This window comes from Xenopus tropicalis, chromosome 1 (assembly GCF_000004195.4).
Source record: "Xenopus tropicalis strain Nigerian chromosome 1, UCB_Xtro_10.0, whole genome shotgun sequence".
Lineage (NCBI taxonomy): Eukaryota > Metazoa > Chordata > Amphibia > Anura > Pipidae > Xenopus > Xenopus tropicalis.
In genome coordinates this window covers 105,160,970-105,181,777 of record NC_030677.2, presented here as the reverse complement: position 1 = coordinate 105,181,777, position 20,808 = coordinate 105,160,970, and the positions used below count along the sequence as shown (strand labels likewise).

At 38.5% G+C, this 20,808-nt stretch overlaps 2 protein-coding genes across 2 annotated transcripts; both read right to left on the bottom strand.

Moving 5' to 3' along the window:
• Positions 1 to 6,120: 6,120 nt before the first annotated feature.
• crygdl.33 (crystallin gamma D like gene 33) lies at positions 6,121 to 7,405 on the bottom strand. Its single transcript, XM_004910963.3, has 3 exons — positions 7,317 to 7,405; positions 6,615 to 6,857; positions 6,121 to 6,460 (listed from the first exon to the last, which is right to left on the bottom strand). Exons 1-3 carry the CDS (start codon positions 7,323 to 7,325, stop codon positions 6,185 to 6,187), a joined length of 528 nt encoding a protein of 175 aa, XP_004911020.2. The 5' UTR covers positions 7,326 to 7,405; the 3' UTR covers positions 6,121 to 6,184.
• Positions 7,406 to 19,290: 11,885 nt separating this feature from the next.
• On the bottom strand, positions 19,291 to 20,573 carry crygdl.32 (crystallin gamma D like gene 32). Its single transcript, XM_002939786.5, has 3 exons — positions 20,466 to 20,573; positions 19,769 to 20,011; positions 19,291 to 19,630 (listed from the first exon to the last, which is right to left on the bottom strand). The coding sequence occupies exons 1-3, from the start codon at positions 20,472 to 20,474 to the stop codon at positions 19,355 to 19,357; spliced, it is 528 nt and encodes a 175-aa protein (XP_002939832.2). The 5' UTR covers positions 20,475 to 20,573; the 3' UTR covers positions 19,291 to 19,354.
• Positions 20,574 to 20,808: the final 235 nt, after the last annotated feature.

The following is a 20,808-nucleotide window of genomic DNA, read 5'->3' as shown; positions in this document are numbered from 1 at the left end:
CCTTTAGAGTCAGGAAAAATAATGCAAAATTCTGCATTTCAGCATTGGCATATTTATAGTGAAAAAATTCACCACAACAATAATCTGCAGGAAAAACTTGCGGCCATGTAAAAAAAAGTTGGGGTCACATAAAAAAAATCATGTGAGTCAAAAAAGTCATGCAGTAGCCGCATTTTGTGAATTTTTTAGCCGTTTTGCTAAGTTTTCAAATTTTTTCTCCTTTGAGGCAAATTAGAGATTCTTCAGAAGGAGTGTGTGCCTTCCTCTGGATAAAATAGCAGTTAGGCAGATTATATATATTTATATATACAGTATATATAAGAGTAGAACTTGATAGTTCTGTATCTTTTTTCAAACTAACTTATTAGTATGTAATTAATCTTAAATACTTACATTTTAAATCAAATCACAGATATACTATCCCACAGTATTAGGAGATTAATAACAGGAATAGGAGAAGCCCCTATCTAAATATCCCTCACATCATAATTTCAATAAGTTAACCATAACTTTTGAAAGAAAAATTCTTCTGCTGAGCTATATTTAAGGGGACACTAATAGAAGGATAAAGGATTGCCATTAGTCAGTTTGACTTTAAAAAATATTTAAAAAAAAATAAGGTGTTAGTAATGGCCAAAATATTTAAGCTCACATGCCACATCAAGGCCCCTCATTATACGTGAGTCCTGCACTGCCTATTAGCATTCTATGTCTGTAGTGCATTAGTAAAATCATTAGTCTCCCAGCAAACAGTGTGACTGAGTAGTAGAACCATGTTGAACTTACCCTTAACTCAGGAGCTCTAGTGAGAAATCAGGGTTATTTAAGACCCAGGTTATTAACATACACTATAAAAGAGTTTCTTTTTTTAAAGGGGACCTGTCACCCTAAGAAATAATACACCATATAAATTAGTTTAATCTTATTTTCTTCAGCCTTGGAATTCACAGTTGCAGCAAGCAGACAGGCAGCCACCATTTTGTGGACACTGTTAGAGGTGGCATAGAGGTGGGGCAGGCAATATATAATTGACAGTTGGGATTTTTTAATGCTTTTAAAATGGGTATGGATGTGTTAATAAAATGGGTGTGGTTTGAAGTGGGTGCAGTTAAAAAAAGGGAAGTGGTCAAAACTGGCTTCCATTAGCGGTCCTCCACTATTTATGCTAAAAAAATTCTGGCCCTCGGCACCACAGAAGTTGGACAGCACTGGTCTAACACGTTGTTTTTTGTCTTGAAGTTTAAAGTTCAAATCTCAGCCTTAATAGCAGAAGATGTGATTAAGAAAGGTATCACTATGATAAGTTTACCCACTTATCAGCATAGTTAGAAGCATAGTTATCAAATGATGAACTGTAACATCTACGCATTGATAATTACACTTCTAAAACTCACCTAGTTTTAGAGAAATGAATAGAAAGTATGGGGAGCCATTTGTCCAAAGTACATTTTGTCTACAAAAATACATTTTGTATACAGAGCACAATCCCCAGTACACAGAATAAATGTGTGGCCATATACACTGGTATCAAATATACAAAAGACATATTTCTGTAAAAATAATCAATTTAATGCACAAAAAATAATAGATTACGGAAATGCGGGACATTCATTGAACTATCCAGCACAGCGGGATGGGCTAACTGTAGCCAAGCGCTCCGGCTTCTTCTGCTGCTCTACTTCTTATGCCGCTCCTTGCGTGACAGCGACAGGCCCTTTTATAAGGTTGCGTCCCGTGTGTACGTCTGACGTCAATACGCACGGGGTGCAACCTTATAAAGGGCCTGTTGCCGCCGTGCAAGGAGCGGCATAAAGAGCAGAACAGCAGAAGAAGCCAGAATGCCTATGGGGGCTACTGTGTATGGGGGCAACTGTGTATTGGGGGCACTGTGTATGGGGGTACTGTCTATGGGGGCACATACTATGGGGGCATTGTGTATGGGGGGGTATGGTCTATGGGGTCAATTGGGGGCACTGTCTATGGGGGCACTTTCTATGGGGGGTACTGTCTGTGGGGGCACTTTCTATGGGGGTATTGTCTATGGGGGTACTTTCTATTGTCTTTGGGGCACTTTCTATGGGGGCACTGTGTATGGGGGGTACTGTGTATGGGGGGTACTGTGTATGGTGGGTACTGTCTATTGGGGCACTGTGTATGGGGGGGCAAAACTGGTACATAGTTATAACTCGCTTATAACTGACTGCCTTCTGTCTATATTTGTATTTTATATGTAGGAGTTGTTATATTGTTTTCCTTAGGTAGTACATTATGAGGGTATAGCACATTTGTGTCTGATCGCGCCATTTCAACTATATAAAAGTGTTTTTTTTAAATGGGGTGTGGTAATAGGGGCGTGCTCACAAAAGTGGGCATGGTCAAAAAATTGCCGCACTGCACAGAATTTATTCTATCAATAAAATGAATACTCAGTTCCACAAAACTGATAAAATATCCATTCTGTGAAACAACACTGTCAGTCAAAATACTGTACCAATAATAAGCAAGTATATTCATTATCCAATAACATGCAAGTTTTAATTGAAGTCAATTTACTGGCCTTTTTTCCACTGTTTGAATTGAATTGCCCCCCCACATACACACACACACACACACACACACAAGGATGTGTTTAACAAGATCAAAAACTGCCAGCTCTGCCCCACATGGCTACCCCATCCCCAGTGCATAGATGATGTGAGGTCTGATATAGAGGGTGCCCTCTAGTGCATTACCAAAGAACAAACACTCTTAAAAGGGCAGCTGTTAAACACTACAGGTTATTAAATGAAATGTCTTACAGATGGAGGGAACTATAATGCTGTACTGATTTTGTGGCACAAAACTGATCTAATGATGTTTGTATGGATTGTGCAGCTAAAAATGAATTTTAAATGAAAGCATTCAAAACATAAATATGATACCTTGAGATAAGTCAGCTATTCCCATCATTATAATAGGCCTTATATCCCCTCATTATAATTGCCCCCCCCCCTTTTTTTATTTTTTTGAAAGATTCTTGCTCAATTTAAGGGAGTGGGAGTAGGCAAATTGGTGACATGGAGGGGGTGAGAGCACAAACCCATATAACATAAGCTCCTCCCTCCAAGGATACCAGCTGACTCATATCTTTACACTGCAATATGAAGTTGCACAAGTTTGCATAATTCCCCCACTGTAGTAGTGACCCTAATAAACTTTGCAGATGATTGTTGGGCTCCAATGTCTGTCCTCCTCCTAGCTGTAATATTGCACCAGTTAGCTGATAGCACTCTATTAATAATGTGCTTAGCTATAGTTCAACTACTGCATATTACATGTAGCCAGGTGATTCAGCCGCTTCAGAACTTGATGCAGACAGGCTGGTTGTATAGTATGATGTGTAGGCCTTATGAGCAGTATCCTAGTTAGCTGTAGTTCAACTACAACATACATGAGTACTATGTGTAAACAAAAGGAATCATTTACATATTGGTACTTCAGGGGGATCACCATTTATTTATATAATGTATTATGTGTCTACATGGTGTTGCACTGGGGTGTCCAGGGTTCAGCAGGGTTGCCACCCCAGGAGCCCCTCACCTCAGTTGCCAACTTCTCTACCGCTGCTAGCCTTCACCCCCACCCTGTGTGTAATGCACACTGCGTACCCCCTTTTTCCTCCTCGCTATTGGGGTTAGGGATGGTGCACCCAAAGTGGGGCCTACTGGATTTTTCTCCCTGTTCCTAATATGATTAATGTGCTAATATGGTTAATATGATAGAATTAAGATATTGTGTTTTATTGACTAGTATGTTACTGAGGGGATATTAGGCATATTATAAGGATGGGTTAGGCTGGGAGATAATAGGAAAAGCCTTAAGTTATCAAATTAATGTTTTTTATTTTGTTTTCTTTAAAGCTCATTATCAAGAATACAATGCCTATAAACATCACTACATCAGTATTATGGTGCAGCATCAGTACAGCATCAGTACAGCACTATATTTTTCATCCATTTGGAAGACCTTCTGGTTAAAAACCTACAACACAGCAGCCATTAGAGGGCACCCTCTATACCAGGCCAGACAGTCTCCTCAGCACTAGGGATAATGCAGCCTTGTGGGGCTGAGCTGGCAGATTTTTATTATTGTTAAATCCAACAAATACATCCTTATGTGTGTGTGTTGGTGTGTGTGTGAACACTTTATAGACAAAACAGTGGGAAAACCAGTAAACTGACTCCAGTTAAAACCTGCATATTATTGGATAATGAACATGCTTGCTTTTTATTGGTTCAGGAATTTTGTTGATAGAATGAATTCTGTGCTATAGAATCTTGCTTTCTGTCACACACATCTATTTTGTCATGAAAATGTAGCTGGAATATGCTATTCAGTTACACCATTATATATTTTGTCAAGTTTTGTTTTACATTATTCATTCTGGGAGTAACTTTACACATAACTGATTTTTTGTATGGATGTTATGCATTTGTGAGACAGAATGCTTGTTAAAATGTACAGAATGGAGTTTGTAATTTAATAATATCCTTTTGTGCATAAAGTTGATTTTGGTCTCATTCTTCACTAGAAATATATCTTTTGTATATTTTTTACCAGTGTTTATATCCACACAGCTTTTTGTATATAGAATGTATTTTTATAGACAAAATGTACTTTGGACAAACGGCACCCCATAAGAAAGTGGGTGAGTTTTTCTATGGTGTGCTCTAATTTCACACTGATAAATCTGCACCATAATGTTGGTCTTTGTCAAAAAATGTTTAATGATTATAAGATCTTTTGGGTGGGGCCCCACTTTACCTATTATATTGGTTTTTGTTGTTTTTTTTCATTTTTTCTTGTATGTTTCATATATAAACCCATTTATTGCACAACCCTGCTGAGTAAGTGTTGGTGTTCTATAAATTCACAGTAATAATAATCTTCTGGTAAGTAGCACAATGCCTTGAGGCAGGTAATCAGTATTACTATAAACCCTTTGTTAGTAAAATGATTGATTTTATTATTATTATTATTATCATTAATGAAATAAAAATGAGGGTTAAAAGGATTTGCCTGATAGAGAGTATGAGGTACATCTCTGTAAGCTATGCCTAATTTGTCCCATTCTTATCACATGCTGAGCAGAATACACAGAGCAACATTTAAAAAAATCTGGTTATCAGGTTTAGCATATCTGTTTAACATTGATCGGTACAGGAAAAAATCCTTCGGTTGTGGGCACAAAGATAGACTGGTTTCCATTTAAGAGCATGTACAAAATAGCTATGTAGCAAAATTAGAATTTCCACAAAACCAATCCAAATACATAAAAATAATAATGTGATATGTGTGGCTTGAGTCGCCCATGAGGCCCCAGAAACTCATTTTGGTTTGCAAGATGAGCAGACGTTGGAACTCATTTAGTTAACAACTTTGTATCTGGGTTTAGCTGTCTGTATGTTGGGCTATGTATCTAATTGAACATGATTCAATGTATTCTACAATAATTACGTATTAACAGTGTTTGTACAATATGTTTGTAATTTTGGCAACCACCCGATTAACTCTTTCCCTGTTTTCTTTCTGTTGTGAAATTTTCCCTTACATATTTCCCATGTTTTAACATATTAGAAGATGGCTAGTGCTAAATCTGGGTGCGTCACCAGCAGAGTCAGACTGGGCCATCAGGACACCGTGAAAAAATCCCAGTGGGTCCCAGCAGCCTAGACCCAACCCTTTCTGGTGCTCCCCCTGCCTGACTGTTCTCCTCTGATGCGTTAAATTTATGCATGCTCGGGAAAGACATCGGGTGGGGGACCCTGTGGGGGGTTAGGGGGGCCCCTGCGGGGGGGGGTTAGTGGATGCGGCCAGTGGGGGCACCTGCAACCCCCAGTCCGTCCCTGGTCACTAGGCTATCAGTTTTGTTGCTTTTATTTTGAGATAGAAGCTAATCATATCCCACCATAAGAATCTCTCCTCCATTTAAGCAAAGTCTGGTCAGTCTATCTACATAATTGATACCCATTCTCTAAATAAACTAGTCTTCTGTACACTCTGTTTAGTCCCATGTTTTTTTTCTTTGGCATTGGATACCACAGCTGCACTACATGTACGAATAATAATTACATAAAATAGTAATGAGGAATTTGTCATTTTTATTGGAACATATAAGTATTTTTTCTGTGATGTTCAAAATGATTTAAAATCGGTGATACACTCTTCTAAATGAGCCAATTCTGGCACTTGAGGCTCCCCAGTCACTGTATCTCTTGTATTGTCCAGGTCTCAGGTAGAACTGACGTCCCCTGTAGTTGGGTTCCTCATAGAACATCCAGTGGCCATCAAACACATTGCAGGAGTGAATGTCATGGAAACGGAATCGATCATAAGTATTGGGGCAGTCATCAAAGAACTCCATCATCTGCCCTTGGTAGTCTCCTCTTTCGTAGATGCTCATTTTGTATTGGCCATGGTGCTTTAAAAAATTAAATACATACAAAATAAATGAAAGATGGACAAGCCACATATTTCAAATTTCATTTTCTTATTCTATTTTACTTTACTAGCTCTTTTACTACAATATACTTTTCTACTATTGCAACACTAAAGTGGTTTTAGGAAACACTTACACAAGGGATAAAGTGGCAGGACCTGATAGAGTCATTGAAGCCCATCCATCTCTGAAAGTCTGGGTATTCTCCTTGCCAGAGGTAATACTGGTGTCCCCTGTAACTGGGGTGCTCATAGAGGATCCAGTTACCACCCTCTACCCTGATGGAGTTGCAGCGATTGAAGTATGAGGACATGTCAGAACAGTCTGAGCCACACTCATAGTGGCGGCCTTGGAAGTTCCTGTCTTCGTAAAAGAAGATCTAAAGAAAAACATTGTGGTTTAACATCTTTTTTTTTTTACACATCTGAAAAGAGTGATTATTTACCTGTATTTATACAGTTTAACTGGGTAGTGTGATATTCATTTAAGGGAAATTAATTAAAAGATATAAAAAGGATATATATCCTTTTTAAGTTGGAGCTGGAACCCTGATTAGATCTATTAATCAAAGCAATGCAATCTTTATTGGTAGTTCTCTGTTTAATTTACATGGGTACAGTTCTATCATTTTTACGTTACAAGGTTGCAGAACATTTATAGTAATCTTCTATCATTTCATGCTATATTTGGAATAATTATGGATATAAGTTAGGGTAAAGTATGCAACTGTTTTTTTTGCCACAGCTTGATTTAAAAAAAAAAAAAAATGTTCATCTTACTTACACAGTAATTAAAAAACCATCAGGATTATCAGGATATTTTCATGGTTGTGACTTACCTTTCCCATTGTGAATGGATCGCAGTGTCAGTGCCACTAAAGGAGAGAAGAGGCAGCCTTTATATATGCCCTGTATTGCTGCTGTCTGCATCTGCTCAACCTGGAACTTGTGTTTTTGACTAGTAAGTAAAATATACAGATCTTTTGTCTTCTATTGTTTCCTTTGTTGCTGTGCATTGACAGCTGTTTCTCTACTCTTACTGACACCTATATTCCATGGCTTCACCTAAAGAGCTACCATACATTATTAACAGTTTAGTCATTATCTCAGTAAAAAAATGACCGTTATTCATTTTTACAAAGAACACAGAACCTCTCAGAACCATTCACAGTGAAATAATAATGGTAATCTTGAAGGATAATAATGAAATGTTCTATGGTTTTATGCTTTAAAAAAAGACCATTTTCCTTTTATGTAATTTCTATAATAAGTTGTGGAAATTAAATACAGTTTTCTGCAATACTTTGGTGCAAAGGGTTTGTTAGATGGAGCACCAGATGTTGCAGATAGATAGGATAGCTTCAAGAAGGGGTTGGATTTTTTTTAGCAAGTGAGGAAATACAGGGTAATTGAAAATAGAACTTAGTACAAGTTGATCTGTGGACTGGTCCGATTGCCATCTTAGAGTCAGGAATAATAATGCAAAATTCTGCATTTCAGCATTGGCACATTTTTAGTGAAAAAATTCGCCACAACAATAATTTGCAGATTTCGGAAAAAGTTGCGGTCATGTAAAAAAAAGTTGGGGTCACATAAAAAAAAATCATGCGAGTCAAAAAAGTCATGCAGTAGCCGCATTTTGTGAATTTTTTAGCCGTTTTGCTAAGTTTTCAAATTTTTTCTCCTTTGAGGCAAATTAGAGATTCTTCAGAAGGGGTGTGTGTGCCTTCCTCTGGATAAAATAGCAGTTAGGCAGATTATACAGTATATATATATAGAACTTGTAGAACTTGATAGTTCTGTATCTTTTTTCAACCTAACTTATTAGTATGTAATTAATCTTAAATATTTACATTTTAAATCAAATTACAGATATACTATCCCAAATTATTGGGGGCACTTTCTATGGGGGTACTTTCTATGGGGGCACTGTGTATGGGGGGTACTGTCTATGGCATATATGTCAAACACAAGGCCCGCGGGCCAAATCCGGCCCACCTGGCTGTTTTATGTGGCCCTTGGTGAGTGTGTCTGACCATCCAGCCTGATCAAATTCCATTTTCCTCACATAGTAACTAAGACTAAGGGGTATATTTATCATGCTGTGTAAAATGTGGAGTGAAGCATTAACAGTAATGTTTTTACACATTGTAATAAATATACCCCTTAGTATCTTACTAAGTATATTAATAAAAAATTTGGCCTGCGTTTTGGCCTGTGTTTTAGATTTCGGCCCCCTTATGTGATTGAGTTTGACACCCCTGGTCTATGGGGACACTGTGTATGGGGGGTACTGTCTATGAGGGGTACTGTCTATTGGGCCATTGGGGGCACTGTGTATGGGGGGGAAAAACTGGTACATAGTTATAACTCACTTATAACTGGCTGCCTTCTCTATTTGTATTTTATATGTAGGAGTTGCTATATTGTTTTCCTTAGGTAGTACAGTATGAGGGTATAGCACATTTGCATCTGATCGCGCCATTTCAACTATATAAAAGTGTTTTTTTTTAAATGGGGTGTGGTAATGGGGGCGTGGCCACAAAAGTGGGCCACGCTGCACAGAATTTATTCTATCAATAAAGTGAATACTCAGTTCCACAAAACTGATAAAATATCCATTCTGTGAAACAACACTGTCAGTCAAAATACTGTACCAATAAGAAGCAAGTATATTCATTATCCAATAACATTCAAGTTTTAATTGAAGTCAATTTACTGGTCTTTTTTTTCACTGTTTGAATTGTTTTTATAAAGTGTTGACCCTGCCCCCCCCCACATACACACACACACACACAAAAGCATGTATTTAACAAGGTAAAAAACTGCCAGCTCTGCCCCACATGGCTGCCCCATCCCCAGTGCATCGATGATGTGAGGTCTGATATAGAGGGTGCCCTCTAGTGCATTAACAAAGAACAAACACTCTTAAAAGGGCAGCTATTAAACACTACAGGTTATTAAATTAAATGTCTTACAGATGGAGGGAACTATAATGCTGTACTGATTTTGTGGCACAAAACTGATGTTTGTATGGATTGTGCAGCTAAAAATGAATTTTAAATGAAAGCATTCAAAGAATAAATATGATACCTTGAGATAAATCAGCTATTCCCATCATTATAATAGGCCTTATATCCCCTCATTATAATTGCCCCCCCCCCCTTTTTTTTTTTTTTTTTTTGAAAGATTCTTGCTCAATTTAAGGGAGTGGGAGTAGGCAAATTGGTGACATGGAGAGGGTGAGACAACAATGTAGAGGGAGGAGGGGTGATGCAAAAGGAGTTGGACCAGTGATATAGATGGGCAGGCTGGAGACAGAGCAACAGAAACCCTGTGTGTATGGGCAATAACAACCTGCTTGATTAGGAATTTTGGGCAGGTTGAGGGTAGGCCGGAGGTAGAATGACAGGTAGACTGGTAAATTCACAGTATTGGCCCCGGCCTTGCCTGGTATTTTACTAGCTAGGCTGGCAAAATACTGGCCAGGTAGCAACCCTACACCTGACAAGTCAATAAAACATAAGATATTAATAGCATTATTTATAAAAAAAAAACTCTAACATTAGCAGAATAACCACTCATGTGGGGGCCCCTCGGTATAGTACAATATACCAAACAGGTATTTATGGTAGCAGTGTTACTCAGTATATGTGAGACACTTATACATACACCAGTGAGTAGAGCACAAACCCATATAACATAAGCTCCTCCCTCCAAGGATACCAGCTGATTCATAACTTTACACTACAATATGAAGTTGCACAAGTTTGCATAATTCCCAACTGTAGTAGTGATTCTAATAAGCTTTGTAGATGAGTGTTATGTTAGGCTCCAATGTCTGTCCTCCTCCTAGCCGTAATATTGCACCAGTTAGCTGATAGCACTCTATTACAAATGTGCTTAGCTATAGTTCAATTACTACATAATACCTGTAGCCATGTGATTCAGCCACTTCAGAACTTGATGCAGACAGGCTGGTTGTATAGTATGATGTGTAGGCCTTATGAGCAGTATCCTATACTCATACATGAGTACTGTGTGTAAACAAAAGGAATCATTTACATATTGGTACTTCAGGGGGACCATCATTTATTTATATGATGTATTATGTGTCTACGTGGTGTTGCACTGGAGTGTCCAGGGTTCAGCAAGGTTGCCACCCCAGGAGCCCCTCACCTCAGTTGCCAACTTCTCCACCGCTGCTAGCCTTCACCCCCACCCTGTGTGTAATGCACACTGCGTACCCCCTTTTTCCTCCTTGCAGCCACTATTGGGGTTAGGGGTGGTGCACCCAAAGTGGGGCCTACTGGATTTTTCTCCCTGCTGCTAATGTGATTAATGTGCTAATATGGTTAATATGATAGAATTAAGATATTGTGTTTTATTGACTTGTATGTTAATGAGGGGATATTAGGCATATTATAATGATGGGTTAGGCTGGGAGATAGTAAGAATAGCCTTAAGTTATCCTATTAACCTTTTCACTGCCAGCCGTTTTGAACAAAGCGGAACTTCTACTGCCAGACAGTTTTTGAACATTTTGCACTGTTTCACTTTAGGAGCCTTTCCTTGGGGGGACTTTTAGTTTACCCAGGAAAACAATATATTGTTTTTTTCAGGACAACCTAAGCTTTTAAAATATGGTAGAATTTTTGTGTAATTCCAATTTTGTAACAAGATATAGGCTTCTAAATGTCTAAAAAATGAAAAAAAATTATATTTTCCATAATATAAACACACATACCAGAAACAAAAAATATTTTATGCATGAAAATACACCTGATTTGGAAAGTCCCATGTCTCCTGAACGTGCCAATACCAAATATATATATAGTTTTATGGAGATTTCTCACTTGTATAGGTCACAAACTCCCAGCAGTAACCTACCAAATTTCCAAAGCACTGCTCCAGAAAGCTGCATACTTTAGATTTTAAGGCCAAAAATTCCGCTAACAGAAAGTTTATCCCAGAAAATTTTACATTTTTAGAAAGAAGAGATTCTGGGGAATCCAGAATAGGCACAACTGTCTGTCTACTCCAAACTATCAAGTCGCAATGCTTTCCTAAAGTTATTGGTTTTTATCAAAATTTGTGAATTTTTTTTAAAATCGCTTCAAAGCTTCCAGTCTATAGTATCTTAACTCCTAAAGGTCATAAAGTAACCAAATAAAACACCCTAAATATGAATGCCAGGGGTCCACTGAACAGTTTGATGCCCAATATGTATAGGTTTAGCTAAGTATGTGGCATGTAGGGGCCCCAATGTGAACATACCCCCATATGTACTGCCATTTCTGTCATTTCAGCTTCTGCAAAATCAACATTTACATCATTACATGTGGGATAATGCTAGTAAAAAGTACATTCACCCCAGAAAGCCATATATTTTTGGAAAGTACACATTCCCCCGAATCTAAAATGGGTACCCATGTCTTTCTACTCCACAGTACCAAGCCGCAAAGCTTTCCTAAAGTTGGCAATTTTGATAACATTTCCAAAAATCCACTCAAAGCTTCCAGTTTCCAGCATCTTATCTCCCACATAGCATTAGGTACCAAGATAAAACACCCTAAATATGAACGCCAGGGGCCCACTTAACAGTTTGATGCCAAATATGTATAGGTTTACCTAAGTATGTGGCATGTAGGGGCCCCAATGTGAACATATACCCATATGTACTGTCATTTCTGTCATTTCAGCTTCTGCAAAATCAACATTTACATCATTACATGTGGGATAAAGCTAGTAAAAAGTACATTCACCCCAGAAAGCCATATATTTTTGGAAAGTACACATTCCCCCGAATCTAAAATGGGTACCCATGTCTTTCTACTCCAAAGTACCAAGCCGCAAAGCTTTCCTAAAGTTGGAAATTTTGATAACATTTCCAAAAATCCACTCAAAGCTTCCACTATGCAGCATCTTATTTTCTACAGGTCATTAGGTACCAAGACAAAACACCCTAAATATGAACCCCAGAGGTCTACTGAACAGTTTGATGCCCAATATGTATAGGTTTACCTAAGTATGTGGCATGTAGGGGCCCCAATGTGAACATATACCCATATGTACTGTCATTTCTGTCATTTCAGCTTCTGCAAAATCAACATTTACATCATTACATGTGGGATAAAGCTAGTAAAAAGTACATTCACCCCAGAAAGTCATATATTTTTGGAAAGTACACATTCCCCCGAATCTAAAATGGGTACCCATGTCTTTCTACTCCAAAGTACCAAGCCATAAAGCTTTCCTAAGTTTGACGATTTTTATGGCATTTCCAAAAATCACCTCAAAACTTCCACTATGCAGCATCTTATTTTCTACAGGTCATTAGGTACCAAGACAAAACACCCTAAATATGAACCCCAGGGGTCTACTGAACAGTTTGATGCCCAATATGTATAGGTTTACCTAAGTATGTGGCATGTAGGGGCCCCAATGTGAACATATACCCATATGTACTGTCATTTCTGTCATTTCAGCTTCTGCAAAATCAACATTTACATCATTACATGTGGGATAAAGCTAGTAAAATGTACATTCACCCCAGAAAGCCATATATTTTTGGAAAGTACACATTCCCCCGAATCTAAAATGGGTACCCATGTCTTTCTACTCCAAAGTACCAAGCCGCAAAGCTTTCCTAAAGTTGGCAATTTTGATAACATTTCCAAAAATCCACTCAAAGCTTCCACTATGCAGCATCTTATTTTCTACAGGTCATTAGGTACCAAGACAAAACACCCTAAATATGAACCCCAGAGGTCTACTGAACAGTTTGATGCCCAATATGTATAGGTTTACCTAAGTATGTGGCATGTAGGGGCCCCAATGTGAACATATACCCATATGTACTGTCATTTCTGTCATTTCAGCTTCTGCAAAATCAACATTTACATCATTACATGTGGGATAAAGCTAGTAAAAAGTACATTCACCCCAGAAAGCCATATAATTTTGGAAAGTACACATTCCCCCGAATCTAAAATGGGTACCCATGTCTTTCTACTCCACAGTACCAAGCCGCAAAGCTTTCCTAAAGTTGGCAATTTTGATAACATTTCCAAAAATCCACACAAAGCTTCCAGTTTCCAGAATCTTATCTCCCACATAGCATTAGGTACCAAGATAAAACACCCTAAATATGAACGCCAGGGGCCCACTGAACAGTTTGATGCCCAATATGTATAGGTTTACCTAAGTATGTGGCATGTAGGGGCCCCAATGAGAACATACCCCCCTATGATCTATCATTTCTGTCATTTCAGCTCCTGCAAAATCAACACATTTACATCATTATATGTGGGATAATGCTAGTAAAAAGTACATTCACCCCAGAAAGTCATATATTTCTGGAAAGTACACATCCCCCCGAATCTAAAATGGGTACCCATGTCTTTCTACTCCAAAGTACCAAGCCATAAAGCTTTCCTAAGTTTGATGATTTTTATGGAATTTCCAAAAATCACCTCAAAACTTCCACTATACAGCATCTTATTTTCTACAGGTCATTAGGTACCAAGATAAAACACCCTAAATATGAACCCCAGAGGTCTACTGAACAGTTTGATGCCCACTGTACATAGGTTTATCAAAGCACATGGCACTTAGAGACCCCCAAATATACCTTGTGCACACTAATTTCATGGCTTATCTTTACCTAATTCATAAACACATGGCAGTTTTATGAGGGGTAGAAGCTGCAGAAATGTAGGGTGACCCCTAAAATCCCTATATTTTTGGAAAGTACACATTCTGACAATTCCAACAAGGGTAAAGAGTCCTTTCTACACCAAAGTACCAATCTGCAAAGCTTTTCTAAAGCTAGCGGTTTTTATGACATTTCAGAAAATCACATAAAAATATTGCAGTTTGCCGCATTTATCTCACACAATTTCTTGCATACAATGGCAAATCACCCCAAATAGGAACACCAGAGGCCTACTGAACAGTTTGATGCCCAATATGCATAGATATACCAAAGTCTGCGGTATGTACTGACCCCAAAATGAAAATAGCGCCTAAGGATTTCTCGCCTGCCAGCTCAGCTTTTGCACACAGAGCCCCCTGACAGCCTATTATATGCAGTAAGACCCCCAAACTACACAGGGCCCCCCAGAAAACCATATATTTTTGGAAAGTACACATTCTGACAAATCCAACAAGGGTAAAGAGTCCTTTCTACAGCAAAGTACCAATCTGCAAAGCTTTCCTAAATCTAGCGGTTTTTATGACATTTCAGAAAATCACATAAAAATATTGCAGTTTGCCGCATTTATCTCACACAATTTCTTGCATACAATGGCAAATCACCCCAAATAGGAACACCAGAGGCCTACTGAACAGTTTGATGCCCAATATGCATAGATATACCAAAGTCTGCGGTATGTACTGACCCCAAAATGAAAATAGCGCATAAGGATTTCTCGCCTGCCAGCTCAGCTTTTGCACACAGAGCCCCCTGACAGCCTATTATATGCAGTAAGACCCCCAAACTACACAGGGACCCCCAGAAAACCATATATTTTTGGAAAGTACACATTCTGACAAATCCAACAAGGGTAAAGAGTCCTTTCTACAGCAAAGTACCCATCTGCAAAGCTTTCCTAAAGCTAGCAGTTTTTATGAAATTTCAGAAAATCACATAAAAATATTGCAGTTTGCCGCATTTATCTCACACAATTTCTTGCATACAATGGCAAATCACCCCAAATAGGAACACCAGAGGTCTACTGAACAGTTTGATGCCCAATATGCATAGATATACCAAAGTCTGCGGTATGTACTGACCCCAAAATGAAAATAGCGCATAAGGATTTCTCGCCTGCCAGCTCAGCTTTTGCACACAGAGCCCCCTGACAGCCTATTATATGCAGTAAGACCCCCAAACTACACAGGGACCCCCAGAAAACCATATATTTTTGGAAAGTACACATTCTGACAAATCCAACAAGGTAAAGAGTCCTTTCTACACCAAAGTACCCATCTGCAAAGCTTTCCTAAAGTTAGTGGTTTTTATGACTATTGAGAAAATCGCATGAAAATGTTGCAGTTTGCCGCATTTATCTCACACAATTTCTTGCGTACAAAGGCAGCTCACCCCAAATAGGAACACCAGAGGCCTACTGAACAGATTGATGCCCAATATGCATAGATATACCAAAGTCTGCGGTATGTACTGACCCTAAAATGAAAATAGCGCATAAGGATTTCTCGCCTGCCAGCTCAGCTTTTGCACACAGAGCCCCCTGACAGCCTATTACATGCAGTAAGACCCCCAAACTACACAGGGACCCCCAGAAAACCATATATTTTTGGAAAGTACATATTCTGACAAATCCAACAAGGGTAAAGAGTTCTTTCTACACCAAAGTACCCATCTGCAAAGCTTTCCTAAAGTTAGTGGTTTTTATGACTATTGAGAAAATCGCATGAAAATGTTGCAGTTTGCCGCATTTATCTCACACAATTTCTTGCGTACAAAGGCAACTCACCCCAAATTGGAACACCTAAGGCCTACTGAACAGATTGATGCCCAATATGCATAGATATACCAAAGTCTGCGGTATGTACTGACCCCAAAATGAAAATAGCGCATAAGGATTTCTCGCCTGCCAGCTCAGCTTTTGCACACAGAGCCCCCTGTCAGTGTATTATGTGCAGTAAGACCCCCAAACTACACAGGGACCCCCAGAAAACCATATATTTTTGGAAAGTACACATTCTGATGAATTCAAAATAGGTAAAGTTATTTTTGTACACCAAAGTTACACATGGCAAAGCTACGCTAAAAACAGATCAGGAATACTAATATAGGGATAAAAATGTGCAAATCAATGAAACAACAAAATAAGTCACACAACAGCATAATTAGTGGTCAGAATATCTGATCCAATAGTCACGCTGTCAAAATAAACAGTTTTTGGGGGAAATAAAAAAAAAAAAAAAAGAAGTAAAATGAAAAAAAAATAAAAAAAATTTTAAAAAGTTTTTGGGAGTTTGTGTATACATGTGCACATGTAAAAGTTGTGTGACAGTGTGTATATGAGTGTATATGAGTGTATATGAGTGTATATAAGTGTGCAAAGTTGGAAAAAAAAAAATTACAAAAAAAAAAAAACCTGTGCTAAATTGTGTTGTATGTGTGTATAAATGTGTATAAATGTATGTAAGTGTGTGTAAAAGTGTGTATAAACAAAAATAAAGTCACACTTACCTGTCCTGAAGATCAGATCGTTTCCCAGCTCCTCCATGCTGCAGCCGTCTGAAGGAAGTAGGTAGGAGGCGGCTCAGGGGGGAAGCAGGAAGCAGTACAAGCAGCAGATGCGATGCGATCGCATCTGCTGCGTGTAGGATGGTCCTGCGTCAATCGCATCGCAGGACCATCCCCCCCAACCCCCTCGGCTCACTGCCGAAGGGGTTTGGGGCACTTCTATCTCTCTGCACCGGCGGCTTTTGCCGCCGATGCAGAGAGAATGGCACAGGGAGGGAAAACGTAGGTACTACGGTGTTGGCAGGAAACTGCCTTTTTTAAAACAACGTAGTACCTACGTGGGTGGCAGGGAAAGGGTTAATGTTTTTTGTTTTGTTTTCTTTGAAGCTCATTATAAGGAATACAATGCCTAGAAACATCACTACATCAGTATTTTGGTGCAGCATCAGTACAGCATCGGTACAGCACTATATTTTTCATCCATTTGGAAGACCTTCTGATTAAAAACCTACAACACAGCAGCAATTAGAGGGCACCCTCTATACCAGGCCAGACAGTCTCCTCAGCACTAGGGATAATGCAGCCTTGTGGGGCTGAGCTTGCAGCTTTTTATTGTTGTTAAACCCAACAAAAAAATCCTTGTGTGTATGTGTGTGTGTGTAAACACTTTATAGACAAAACAGTGGGAAAACCAGTAAACTGACTCCAGTTAAAACCTGCATATTATTGGACAATGAACATGCTTGTTTCTTATTGGTTCAGGAATTTTATTGACAGTTGATTTGATAGAATTTTGTTGATAGAATGAATTCTGTGCTATAGAATCTTGCTTTCTGCCACACACATCTATTTTGTCATAAAAATGTAGCTGGAATATTCTATTCCGTTACACCATTATATGTTTTGTCAAGTTTTGTTTTACATGATTCATTCTGGGAGTAACTTTACACATAACTGTTTTTTGTATGGATGTTATGCATTTGTGAGACAGAATGCTTGTTAAAATGTACAGAATGGCGTTTGTAATTTAATAATATCCTTTTGTGCATAAAGTTGATTTTGGTCTCATTCTTCACTAGAAATATATCTTTTGTATATTTTTTTATATCCATGCTGCTTTTTGTATATAGAATGTATTTTTATAGACAAAATGTACTTTGGACAAACGGCACCCCATAAGAAAGTGAGTGAGTTTTTCTATGGTGTGCTCTAATTTCACAATGATAAATCTGCACCATAATGTTGGTCTTTGTCAAAAAATGTTTAATGATTATAAGATCTTTTGGGTGGGGCCCACTTTACCTATTATATTGGTTTTTGTTTTTTCTTGTATGTTTCATATATAAACCCATTTATTGCACAACCCTGCTGAGTAAGTGTTGGTGTTCTATAAATTCACAGTAATAATAATCTTCTGGTAAGTAGCACAATGCCTTGAGGCAGGTAATCAGTATTACTATAAACCCTTTAAAATGATTGATTTTATTATATTATTATTAATGAAATGAAAATGAGGGTTAAAAGGATTTGCCTGATAGAGAGTCTGAGGTACATCTCTGTAAGCTATGCCTAATTTGTCCCATTCTTATCACATGTTGAGCAGAATACACGGAGCAACATTTAAAAAAATCTGGTTATTAGGTTTAGCATATCTGTTTAACATTCATCGGTACAGGAAAAAATCCTTTGGTTGTGGGCACAAAGATAGACTGGTTTCCATATAAGAGTAAGTACAAATAAGTACAAAATAGCTATGTAGCAAAATCTCCACAAAACCAATCCAAATACATATGTGTGGCTTGAGTCACCCATGAGGCCCCAGAAACTCATTTTGGTTTGCAAGATGAGCAGACGTTGGAACTCATTTAGTTAGCAACTTTGTATCTGGATTTAGCTGTCTGTATGTTGGGCTATGTATCTAATTGAACATGATTCAATGTATTCTACAATAATTGCCTACTAACAGCATTTGTTGTACAATATGTTTGTAATTTTGGCAACCACCCGATTAACCCTTTCCCTGTTTTCTGTTGTGAAATTTTTCCTATGTTTTTTTTTTCCATATTTCCCATGTTTTAACGTATTATAAGATGGCTAGTGCTAAATCTGGGTACATCACCAGCAGGGTCAGACTGGGCCTTCAGGTCACTGTGAAAAATCCTTGTGGGCCCCGGCGGCCCAGACCCAACCCTTGCCGGTGCTCCCCCTGCCCGACTGTTCCTCCCCTGATGCGTTAAATTTATGCACGCTCGGGGAGGACATTGGGTGGGGGACCCTGGGAGAGTTAGGAGGGCCCCTGTGGGGGTGGGCTTAGGGGATGTAGCCAGTGGGGGCCCCTGTGGCGGGAGCCCCGGTGGGCACCTGCAACCCCTAGTCTGACCCTGGTCACCAGGCTATCAGTTTTGTTGCTTTTATTTTGAGATACAAGCTAATCGTATCCCACCATAAGAATCTCTCCTCCATTTAAGCAAAGTCTGGTCAGTCTATCTACATAATTGATACCCATTCTCTACACTCAGTTTAGTCCCATGGATTTTTTTGGCATTGGATACCACAGCTGCACTACATGTACGAATAATAATTACATAAAATAGTAATGAGGAATTTGTCATTTTTATTGGAACATAAACATATTTTTTCTGTGATGTTCAAAATAATTTAAAATCTGTGATACACTCTTCTGAATGAGCCAATTCTGGCGCTTGAGGCTCCCCAGTCATTGTATCTCCTGTATTGTCCTGGTCTCAGGTAGTACTGACGTCCCCTGTAGTTGGGTTCCTCATAGAACATCCAGTGGCCATCAAACACATTGCAGGAGTGAATGTCATGGAAACGGAATCGATCATAAGTATTGGGGCAGTCATCAAAGAACTCCATCATCTGCCCTTGGTAGTCTCCTCTTTCATAGATGCTCATTTTGTATTGGCCATGGTGCTTAAAAAAATTAAATACATGCAAAATAAATGAAAGATAAACAAGCCACATATTTCATTTTCTTATTCTATTTTACTCTTTTAGTACAATATTCTTTTCTACAATTGCAACACTAGAGCTGTTTTAGTATATACTTACACAGGGGATAAAGCGACAGGACCTGATGGAATCATTGAAGCCCATCCATCTCTGAAAGTCTGGGTATTCTCCTTGCCAGAGGTAATACTGGTGTCCCCTGTAACTGGGGTGCTCATAGAGGATCCAGTTACCACCCTCTACCCTGATGGAGTTGCAGCGATTGAAGTATGAGGACATGTCAGAACAGTCTGAGCCGCACTCATATTGGCGGCCTTGGAAGTTCCTGTCTTCGTAAAAGAAGATCTAAAGAAAAACATTGTGCTTTAACATCTTGTTTTTTACACATCTGAAAAGAGTGATTATTTACCTGTATTTATATAACTGTGTAGTGTGATATTCATTTAAGGGAAATCAATTAAAAGAAAGTAATTTTTATAAGGGATATATATCCTGTTTAAGTTGGAGCTGGAACCCCAATTTGATCTATTAATCAAAGCAATGCAATTTTTATCGGTAGTTCTCTGTTAATTTACATGGGTACAGTTCTATCATTTTTACATTACAAGGTTGCAGAACATTTATAGTAATCTTCTATCATTTCATGCTATATTTGGAATAATTATGGATATAAGTTAGGGTAAAGTATGCAACTGTTTTTTTTGCCACAGCTTGATTTAAAAAAAAAATGTTCATTTTACTTATATAGTAGTTAAAAACCCATCAGGATTATCAGGATATTTTCATGGTTGTGACTTACCTTTCCCATTGTGAATGGATCGCAGTGTCAGTGCCACTAAAGGAGAGAAGAGGCAGCCTTTATATATGCCCTGTATTGCTGCTGTCTGCATCTGCTCAACCTGGAACCTGTATTTTTGACCAGTAAGTAAAATGTACAGATCTTTTGTCTTCTTTTGTTTCCTGTTGCTGTGCTGTGACAGCTGTTTCTCTACTCTTACTGACACCTATATTCCATGGCTTCACCTAAAGAGCTACCCTGCATTATCAACAGTTTAGCCATCTTTGTAAACAAATGGGTGTCATTCATTTTTATAAAGAACACAGAACCTCTCAGAACCATTCACAGTGAAATAATAATGGTA